Source organism: Centroberyx gerrardi, chromosome 9 (genome assembly GCF_048128805.1).
Source record: "Centroberyx gerrardi isolate f3 chromosome 9, fCenGer3.hap1.cur.20231027, whole genome shotgun sequence".
Lineage (NCBI taxonomy): Eukaryota > Metazoa > Chordata > Actinopteri > Beryciformes > Berycidae > Centroberyx > Centroberyx gerrardi.
Window position 1 is genome coordinate 31,975,542 of NC_136005.1, and position 11,769 is coordinate 31,987,310.

At 39.9% G+C, this 11,769-nt stretch overlaps 1 protein-coding gene across 2 annotated transcripts in view; it reads right to left on the reverse strand.

The window, feature by feature from the left end:
- trappc8 (trafficking protein particle complex subunit 8) overlaps nt 1–8,751 on the reverse strand; it is a 51,178-nt gene extending 42,427 nt beyond the window's left edge. For both annotated transcript variants that reach the window (XM_078285684.1, XM_078285683.1), the window contains exons 1-2: nt 8,469–8,751; nt 1,232–1,441 (exon numbers count right to left, since the gene is read on the reverse strand). In XM_078285684.1, the coding sequence (XP_078141810.1) occupies nt 1,232–1,441; nt 8,469–8,625 (367 nt within the window). In that variant the 5' untranslated portion in view covers nt 8,626–8,751. The remainder of the gene's footprint in view (nt 1–1,231; nt 1,442–8,468) is intronic.
- Nucleotides 8,752–11,769: the final 3,018 nt, after the last annotated feature.

An 11,769-nucleotide genomic window follows, 5' to 3' on the forward strand; every position in this document is an offset into this window, starting at 1 on the left:
CCCAAAAACCAACAAATCAATGATACTTTCCCTGAGGTACGAATATCAAGTAATATTTTAGAAAGGGTTCGAGTCACAAAATTTCTCACTTATTATAGATGATAAGCTCAGCTGGAAAAACCATATAACACTCATATCTAACAAGATAGCAAAAAATAGTGGAGTCATTAGAAGAAGATGACATCTGTTATCAAGAAAAATTCTTCTCAATCTATATTATACCATGATATATCCATATATTTCATACTGCAATATTGTATGGGCAAGTGCCTTTAAGAGCAACCTCAACTGTATTTTCACCCTACAAAAACGTTTTATCAAAATGATTACATTTTCCAACAGTTTAACCAGTTCCACTCCTTTGTTCCAATCTTTAAGAATCCTTTCTATTTTCGATGTAAACCGTTTTCAAATTTGTCTTTTTGCTTTTCTTTCTATTCACAACTTATACCTGATCCATTTTCAAAATGTATTTAAGTATAATTCTCAAATCCATCATTATCATACAAGATCAGCTAATAATCTTCATCCCACTTTCTTCAGGACAACCTTTTTTCTATTAGATTCAGAGGTCCACATTTTTGGAACAATTTACCTGAACACATTAGAACCTGCTCCAGTTTAAATTTATTCAAGAAGCAAGTTTCAGCCGTTTTTGGTCTCTCCACCGTAATATATACATTACCCTTGTAAACACCCACCACTTTTTACAAATAAATTTTTTTATATATTCACCTTAATTAATATTCACCACTCTTAGCTCCATGATATTTGGGTCTGTATGCGATTTCTCTGTAACCTTTTCCTTTTGTCCCTTTATGTATTTGTCTGCATTACATTTTTGGCTTTGATTGTTTTTTATTATGGTTGATTCAGGGCCACTTGACAAGCCCTTATGGGTTTTTTTTGGCTCCTCCTGCACATCTTTTCTGTTTTTCTTTCAGTCATTGTCTTCCAACTTCCAATCTCTATGTATTTCGATTTTTTAAATATGCGCAATAAACTAAACCAAAAAAAGCAAACCAAACCAAAACCTAATAAACCAAAAATTATTCTAACCTTTTAGCTGCAGACCACTACATAGCACAATCAGAGCCTTTTGTACCAGAATAGGCCCATTAACAAAGTTGCTCACAGTGTGACATAAGTAATAGGTGTGTATTTTGCAGCTTTTGCAATGTATGTCTGACCATTCTTTGATGTAGGCACCACTGTCCTGTCTGTTACTCACCATTAAAGTTGAGGTCATAGTCTCCTGCTGTGATCACATTGGCCACGCCGCCCTCTGGTGGCTGGCAGGATAATACCACTTCACTCAGCAGTCGACGCTGGGCAGGGCTGAGGGCACCGGAGGCCGGGGTGGGGCGAGTCACCACGTTGTTGACGCTAATGCGTAGGTTCTTCACTGGCTGCACTTGGTTGTTGGGGTCCCGTATGTGACCTGCACCAAAAGACAAGACAGCAATTCACACCGTGGCATAAAAAAACGCTATACCAGACTGCATCACAAAACTGCCTTATAATTACCATAGTATTTTTGATAAACAACAGACTTGACTAGGGATGGGATGATCGACTTATCTCACATTACGATTCAAAACGTGATATGGGGTTCACAATTCGATACAATCACGATACGATATAGGCCTAATGAACAAAAGTTCAATGACATCAAAGTCTGACTGTGCAGAATTATGTTTATTTCTGAGACACAAATTTTTCGATGGCATTGGCTCACTACAATGTAAACAACAATATAAAAATGTCAAATAGTGTAAGTGCAAATAATATAATTTGGATGGAGAGCTTGTGAAATTGTGATGGGCAAGCCGTCTTATTAGAATAAAATAAAATGGAGCCAATATCATGATTCATTTCTCTGCCCCATGATACGCATTGTCACATTTTTGTGGTCCCATCCCTGGACTTCAACAATCCATGCGCATAATACCTAGCATAAATCTGTTCAGCGAAAGATAGTCTGCTACCAATGACACTCAATTTGAATCTCTATGCTGGGGGAACTTCACCTGTAAATCTGATTGCTCTTTGTCCATTCCCTTCCCTCATCTACTCACCTGACAGATCTACTCACTGAGAGATTCCTTTCAGCCTGACGTCTACTTGAGCTATCAAAAGTTCACCCATCCATCCATCCTCAATCTGTGTGGCACCAATAAGACGCACTGTTCTGTGTCATCTCTCGTTTGAACCTCTGCTGTGTGACCCCTACTCTTTGAAAACTATGGGCTTGTCTTAACTTTATATAGCTTAGTCTCCTAGCCAAGTTAATGAACATGATTTTTTTTGCCTCCATATAAAGTTAGTATTGCTTGTAGCCATTATTATTCTGCTGTACCCATGGATTGAAGTTATGGGATTGAAGCACAGTGAATCAAAGGTCGGTAACCTCACAACATTTGGCTATAATCCAAATTACATTAGAACTCTCCAGGAACAAATGGTGGAATCATATGTGAACCGTCTATGAAGATGGGTTCGCATTATCCAGTAACAATAAGTTTTGTTACTGGAAAAAAAAAAATCAGCATTACCATTCAGGATAATCAGGGTTGGTGTGGTGTCACTAAGGTCACACTAAGGTTTATTTGAGTTTGCAAATAGTTGCACAAAAGCTGCATGGTGTGAAGCCAGTTTATGAAACAAAAAGTTTAACACTTTGCTATGATACTTTGATAAGACTATGCAGAATTAGTACACAAGGAGCCTGTCATAGCAACATTTCTACATGGTTGAACTCCCTATGGCATTGACTGATAACTACACATTATCAGTATGTAACTCAAGCAGGTTAACTCAAGTTGGACATCTAAAAACGAAGTTACAGGAAATAAACGAAATAAGAATGACCCTCTAAGCCAGGGGTGGCCAACCCGCAGTTCACACTTCAGTGTGTGAGCCAACCACTTGAGTAAACTGAACCTACTGAAAAATTTGCAAACCAATCATATAACTTGAAAATGAAAAAAACAATGTGCAGGGTGAATTTGCTGTTGAGCGTTCCGTTTTCTTTTAAGGCAGGTTCACTTTAAACATGGCAGGCAAATGTAAAAGTAAGCGCAGATATGAAGATGAACACAGAACGTTTTTAGAAGAGTGGGAGAGTTTTTATTTTTTTGTTGAACGCAATGGCAAACCATTCTGTCTGATATGCCAGACGTCATCAAATCTACAGCCATTTCAGCTCACTCCATACTAACATCGATCAGGAATTCCCGAAAGGTACTGAACTCCGGAAGGACAAATGAAACACTTCGAAAAGTCAGTCAGAAAAACATGCCTCAGATGTTGAAATCTTGTCTCCAGAAAATGACAAACTGAAACAAATGGTATCAGATGTCCAACTGTCACGCCACACTGTTGAACACAGACTATTAGACATACACAATGCAATCGAATCACAATTACATTCTGATCTTTCAGTATTGTGTTGGATGAGTCTTGCAACATACAAGACAAGCCTCAGTTGGCAATATTTGCAAGGTCCGTGTCAGATGATTGTGTAATAAACTCTTTGGTATCACATCATTAAAAGACAGAACCCGTGGCATCGATGTGAAAGAAGCAGTGTTAGATGTCATTGCAAAAACAAATCTACCATTACCGAAACTTATGGCAATCGCCGTGAACGGAGCACCATCTATGGTCGGATCTGTGAAACGGCTTGTGGGGCTCTGTAAAGCTTTTCACTGAATCATCCATCGGGAGCAACTGGTGTCTAAAAAGCTGAATTTAGACCACATCATGAAATCCATGCTGCAAATCATCAATTATATTTGCACATATGCTCTAAACCACAGACAATTCAAGAATCTCATTGCTGAACTTGAGCAAGGGCTTGCTGGAGACCTCCCACTCCACTGTACTGTGAGATGGTTTCTGTAAAGTGCTTTCTTGCTTTTTTGAACTTTTGGACGCTGTGAAGCTGTTCATGAAAGAGAAGCACAAGGAATATCCTGAGCTCTCAGACCCCAAGTGGATTTTGGATTTTGCTTTTTTGGTGAATGCTGCATCATCTGAACAGACTGAACCTGGATCTACAGGGGAAGTTAAAGATGCTGCCTGACTTTGTGCAAAGTGTATTCACTTTTGCATTCACTCACATTTGTAAAAAACATTAGCACAGAACTGTAGAATAAGGCTACGTGGAGCTAGTTAACTATGCTCATGAAAAATGTAGCTTGCAGGCTGGTTAACATTCAAAGCCATGTCTGCTGATACTAAATGTTAGTGGACTACTTATAGGTTGAGTTCATTGTCCGCTCTGGAGCAGCCGGTAGGTTTTTCTCTAGCTAGTGACATTTCAAGGCTTAAAATCTATACAACAAAGGGTCAAATGACTTTAGAAAAATATCGACAAGACAGAAGAACTCCCCTGTCAACAGTATGCATGCATTAGGTGAGAGTACAAACATTTGTTTTCATAAAGTGTTGACCTTGGCGGCGGGTGTGCCGTTTTGTACTTAAGAAAAGATAGCAGCTCCTTACCGTCCGTGGAGAAAAAAGAGAAAAGAATATTGTTAATGACTCCACGGTCGCTACCCGCTAGGTGATTACAATACTGACCAAGCTAGGTAAGTACACTATTTCCTCTTTGCTGTAATTTGGCTAAAAACAGTCCGCCGTGAAAGAACAAATCATTGCACATCGTCATTTACTCTCTTCGGTTTGGACTTCATCAATATTGTTTTCACTCCAGAAATGTATGTTTTTCTTTTATTTAAACACTTGTGAATAAAAGCTACTAAAGTAATTGCTCTAACATTATTGTCTTCCAAACATTTACACATTTGCAAACGTCTCAAATACTGTGAACATTTCCTTTATGAGGCGTCCGGCTCAGTGGTCTAAGGCGCATACCATGTAACCGCGGCGTCGCAAGTTCGAATACGGCTCAGGACGCCTACACTCTGAACTTTCTAATAAAGGCAAAAATACCAGAAAGATAATAATAAAAAAAAGTCAACACTGAGCAAGTTAGCTAATAGGATCACAATACAGTTGTAGGCTATATTGAATGACATTACAGTTTGTGTTTTGCAAACTGATATTAGCATAGTACAGCACACCTAAAACCAGTTTATCTTTCAGATCAGGATGAAAGACGGTTTACACATCGGTTTGTAAAAGGACAAATCAGTTACAGTCTACAGGGCTGCCTACAGGAGTAGGCTAGAGAATTCCCCCTATGCTCCATAACCTAGCCTGGCTTACATGGCTAACATAATTATTTAGTCATTTTTTATGCTGTTAAGTCTACCTTTTAATTTAATTTCAACATAAATTATTTTACTGACGCTCATTACTGACGCTCATTTTACATAACGGTCAGACGGACAGCTGCTGTGAATGGAGGGGTCACGTAAAACCTGGCAGCTGTAGTGTTAAAGCATCTGCCTAGAAAACAACATGCAGTTTGTGACAACAAAGTCTTGCATTTACACACACAAAAACAACTTCTCCTATGACTGATTGAGCCATGTCGTGCCACAGTCCATTAAAGGCGTACCGTGTCCCATGAACCGAGGAGCAAATACGTGAACTATTACACCCTTCCATTTTTAAAGATTTGGTAAAAACATAATACATTTTCTGTTGAAAATATTTGACATGCATTCATTTGCAGAAGCAAACAAGTGGCTTTGTAGAAAAATATGTTTAAATGCTTTCATTAACAAGTACTGAAAAAAGTTATTTTAAAATTTCCAAACTTTACCCAGCCATAGACTGAACCAACATTTCACAAGACGACATATTCATTTGTTTCACAAGACATATTCATTTGTTTCACAAGACGACATATTCATTTGTGTGTCTGACGCATTTTCCATATTATATTTTGCTGTTGACCCCCTCAGGCCAGGCACTGATATCATATAAAAATAATTAGGAGCAATTTGCCATAATTGCATATAGATCTAGTTAGGCTTATTCTCTGTAAAGTCCTTTCAGACATGCTTGTGATAAAGGGCTATATAAATAAACAAACCTGAACTTGAACTTGTAAAATCAAGCTTTATTTTACAGACTATAGCTGGCGAAAGTGCCTAGCTTTCATTTGTCTGTTGGCTTGAATGGGTTGTAATTGACAGAAGGCGGGTCCTAATGTAACTGCAGAGAACGTTAGCGGAAATCAGAGAAGCAGAAAGCGGAAGTACGATAACCCTCCAGTCTCGTCTCAGCTCTCACGGTATTCCTGAATGCATGCATTAATACGAAATGGTAAACGGTATGTCTTAAATGTTAAAGTTTACACACGCGATTGGCAGCCTCTCATTCACAGTGATGGATTACCTTTCCCGAAGTCTCCGGAGTTGTTTTCTATGCCATTTGGAACTGAATGAGAGTGAATGAGCCCAATAGGTATGGCAAAACTGATTTAAAAATATCTGGTGCATGTGTGTAAAAACTTTCACAATTCAGATTATGTAAAATGTAAAAAATGAGCAAACACTCAAATCACGCTGGAATTGTTCTTTAAGCTTTCAATGTTAACATTAAAAATATCCTGAACGTGTGATTGAGGTGTTATCATCTATTAGACTATCCGTTATTTTAAATCAGTTGTCATTGAGTGCTTGGATAAATACGTACCAAATTACATTCCACATTGGGAGTGAATTACCATTGTGCAGTAGCGGTTGAACAAGTATGTCACTGGCAACTTTTGATTTGACTTTAAGATTGTACAGTGTTGGGTTTAGGTTTATTTGTAGGTTAAATTACTATGCCGCAAAAGTCTAGGCCTATAACTTTGTTCACAAATCACTGGATGTCACCTGTAGGGATGTTCCCGATTCTGAATACCAAAGAACTGATAATGCGTCTGACAAAAATATTTTTTACTTTCTGATTTTTTTCAATATTATTTATTATTTATTTTTTTATTATTATGTTTTAATAGTATGCCTATAATTGTGGAGAAAACATAGGCCTATTCAACTAACAACATGACTAGCTGTATATGTTATGGTAAATGTGGGAAAATGGTAAATGTAGCCTATACATTTACCAGTAATGTATGTATACTACATACTTTCAACTAAGTAAGGCTCTACTACAATGAATACTTTTCGATCCGAAAATGATTAAATTGATCAAAAGACCTTCAAGTGAAGAACTGTAGCGTTGGACAGTGCACACAATGCATATCTTAATGACATCAACGTCTGTTCATTTCTCAAGCCCTGGGAAAGAGCTGTAGTGCTCAAGTCCGGTCTTGGTCATGATTCCAGTCTTGAGACCACTTTTGAGGTCTTGGTCTCGTGTCTTTTTTTTGACTCTGACTTGTCTTGGTCTCGGCCACTATTGGATGTTGACTGAAAGTAGTAGCAAAGAAGAGAAGGAGACGTGGATACAGAGAGAGAGAGAGAACTGCTTGTTCATACGCTTTGTGTTTGCTCCAGGAATAGTCTTATTATTTTGATTACTAGTGAGGCCAGTTTTTCAGGTCTGGTCTGCTCTGCTGATAGACTTTGTCTTCACAAAATAGCTTAGTCCACCACAGTTTATTTGGTGGAAGAAGACTGTAGGCAAACCAATTATAAAAGTTGAAATTGTATGTGCTGTATGGTGTATTGGATGGATGCCGAATTGAAAAGCGGCAGCTAATGTCTTATGTCATGGACTATCAGGTATGTACATTTGTCACAAGCAAGGAAACAGAATATTGCATAGAGTTTGGTGTGACATCTATCCATACAAGAGAGAACTGCACATTTAGTAAATACCATGCATTAAGTCCACAAATTTAATCCTTTGAAAGGGTGGCTGACTAGCACTGAGTCAAAGTAAGGGCACAGCATTATAATCTAGGCTACTCAAGGTCCTTAATCTTATTTTTTATGGCAAGGTCCTTAATCTTAACGGTGGAGTGAGTTCATGTAGCTATCTGGCAATGTCACACAACAAAGCACAATGACCATCTCCCCACATCTGTTATTATGTTGACAGGTATGTGACACTGCTTGCACCTTAGTCTCACTAGCGACAGAGTTAGCCTTCATGATGGACTTTGGGCCTGTATGGACTGCAACCAGAGCCCGTTAGCCGGTTAGCTGGCTTGCTACTAGGCGATTTCTTCACTAGGCTACTACCAAGAGGTTTGTTGAGGTTGACTACAAGTCATCCGAGAAGACGGCTCTCGAGTGACAAAGGCTGACTGCTCAGGTGGCAGTCGGCCCTCTCAGATGTCAAGTCGGTAGGGAAACTTAAGAGTCAACCCGGGTTCAGCTCCACCTCCCCGCCTTCCCGTCACCCGGCAGCCGCTTACAGTCCAGTCTGCTAGCCTAGCCTGTTAGCCTGCAGCTAACGTCAACTGTGTCCCACCTAAGGCTAAAAATGCTAGCTAGCAGCCTAAAGAGAGGACGCGATTTACTAAAATGCAAAATATGTGACAGCTGTATCAATGGCAATCTAGTGTCATGGTGAGTCTTAGCTCCTCTTACCCTCGGATGTTAGCCTGCAGAAGGGCCTGAGTAGCTCGGCAAAATTCAGGTTGTTTTTGCGAGTCACTTTCTCCGCATCTTCACTGCATAAGACGGCCACCATCGGGACAAACGAGTCCTGGATGAACTCCTGCACAGACTGAACACACTGGGCCATATCGGACCAGAGTCAAGACCAGCTAACAAATGTGAATTCTGCTTTATTTTGGGTTGATAATGTGAAAGCTCTACTTCTGAGTTGAAAACAACTCCCCTTCTGTCACCAGACAACAGCCATGTTGAATCCTCCTGCCCACTTCCTGTGTGAAACTGTGAAGTGGTCATGTGACGGCAGAGCTTAGGACCTGACAGCAGGCTAATGCTGCATTCAGGTCCCATGGGAAGGATGGTAAATGCGAGCTTCCTATGAGAAAATACTGTTCACCCCAACTCTCAGGTGGCAAATACTGGAAAATACCATTCATTCTGGTGGATCAGTTACCTCGCACCTACCATGTACCCGCAACTTTTGGGGTTTCTGAATCCAACTTGGGAACCTGCATGTTGCTTAATGCCAAAAATATATTGTAAAAGAGACAATAATAATAATGATAACAATTTTATGTATATAGCACTTTTCTTAACAAAGTTACAAAGTGCTGAAAACACCTTTTTTTATATATGGATTTATAATATGTCATGACTTATTTTCAATACATCATGGAACAGGGGCAATATGCCAGTAGCACTCATGTTAATTTTCTATATATGAGTGTTGATTAAAAGTGTCAAGTTACTTTATACACACACCGTTACAAACACATGCAAGTTTGGAGCAAATTGTAGAATTGGGTGGGGAGGGTGGGGAAGGGAGGGGTGTTGACTGCTCATTTGTCTGCAGACTTATGTGGACTTTGTGAAAAAATATACTTTAAAAGAAAGAAAAAAAGTTGTAAATCAGACTTGTCGCACATTCACTGATAGAGGGAGGACCAGGGGTGTAGTGGAGGGTAAACCTACCCACCTTTATTTGCAGAATAGGGTTTACCCTCCTTTTTAGGCTGACATAAATCTTTACAACGTAATACAAGAATAGGATATTATAAGGAAAATAATCATAAATTGATGCTTTTCTGAAAATATACATGATTTTTGTTAATGTTGGTGGTTGTTTGCCCTATGATGTGATAATCACCAACTGGAGTTTAACCACCTTTTTATCTACTTAATTACTGCCTCAAAGGTATGTGTACATTGATGTAAAAGTAGTCAAAGTCATCTTATTGGTCTTGTGGAAAGAGGTGTGCAACATTTTGTTAAAAATTGAATAATATTCAACCAAAGGTAAGAATTGTATGTGAAACAGGGGTAAGAATCATCAGCAATCTGTGACTTACAGCAATCTGCTAACAACAGCTGACTGTTTAAGCTTAAAAATTGAGAAGATATTGAGTCTGAAGGGGCAGGTAAGGGCTTGTGCCATTTTCTATCCATGCTTATTGATTGAGAGGCGGACTCAGGGGGTGAAGGGGCGCATGTGGACCAAGACACGTCTCCTGGTATTAACAAACATAAATGAAACACTGCTTTCCAGAGCATCTTTTGCTTTATTGGACAGTTTTACAGTGCCAAGAGACAGAAAAAATGAAATAGAGAGGGGGGGATGACATGCAACAATGGTCGCGAGATGGATTCAATCCCAGGATGTTGCAGATACATGGTATGTACCTTAGTTAACTGAGCCACCAGGATGCCCCTTGGTCTCGGCACTTTTTAATAAAAAAATTATATCAAAGTTAGTATATCATGAACTTGTTCTCAATCTTACAGCAGAATAACTAAAAGGACACAAATGTGTGACAGCCAACAACAGCAACATTCCCTCACAGTAGTCAGTGTAAACTGACCCCTGTAAACAGCAACCCCTCTGAAGTTGTTTGCTACCACCTCCAACTGCAGTCACACCCTGATAATGGAAGATGTTCATACAAAACACACTTATATTAATTGCAAACCCACCAACCACAATGGTATTGTACTCGAATACAAGGAAATGGAAAACCGTGAAGCAAAACAAGAAAGTCTATTAACTCTTCCAATGCCAACCTGCTCCCAAAGGGCCATGGCACCTCTCTCAACAAACAAGTGACCTGGAAAAAGAAGAAGATACACCCACCACCTACAGTGAGTGTATCTTTGTGACCCCTGCCCTCATGACACCAAATTCACCTGAAATAAGATAAAGAGTCTGGAGAAAACATCATTGGCACAACAAAGATCAAACAAGCACCTATGATCAATCTCCATCACCTTTGTAACCTCTGTACCCCCTTTCTCACCAACGACCACTTCACCTCACCATGGACGACTGCGCTCACTATGATTCGCTAACCTGGAAAAGACCAACACAGTGTTGCAAGCTACTGTCTTATCAGCCTCCTCAGCCACACTGGAAAATTATTTGTTAGAATACTCATGTCATGTTTCACCAACCGCGTGGAATCAGTGGACATTCTCTAACCCAGTTTAAATTCCCTGCAATATTAGGGATGCAGTGTGTTATGACCCTGGGTCATAGTTTGTGTTTGGGTGTGTATTTGTGTTGTTTCTCCCTCCCTGCCTGAGGGTGGCGGTGTTCACCCCGTTTGTGTGTTCTCCCTAGAGTGTCGAGTTGCAGGTGGCGGCTGGTGATTGGACGGGAGGCTGATGGCGCCTACTTTAAAAAGAGCGTCTGTCCGATGCCGGCTCACTCCTTCTCCTTCCTGGCTCCCAACCAGACCGTGCTGTGTTCTGCCACATGAATGTTGTCTTGACCTAGTGTTGTAGACTGTCCTTGTTGTTAAATCTGTATATACCTTCTGAAAGAGCAGTCCCGGTAGCCGTAGGGGTGAGAAGCCTTTTTCTTTGTTTTCTTTTCTCTTGTTTATGTTAGGGAGGCAGGTAAGCTGCTTGTTTTTTTGTTTTCGCTTACTTAAGTTAGGTAAGTTAGTTATTTTTTTATTAGAGATCGTTCTGTTTGTTATTTTGGCTGTGCTCCCCCCGACGCTTTTGGCTACCTTACTGAAGAGGTGTTTAATAAATCAATTCTGTTTGGACTGCACCTGCTGTGGCACTGGTCATCTTTGGGAGTGGGGAAAGAGGGGAGTCACTTTTGTGTTATGCTCGGTTTCCCCTAGGCCGGGCGTAACAAGTGGTTCCTGGTAGAGAATGGCAGTCTGTGGTTCATTTTTATTGCTTTGTTCTGAATTGTTTGCAGTCATATGTGATGATCAGCATTTATCCAGGCTGGGGTGGATTCAAAAAAGTGGTCTGACAGTGGTTT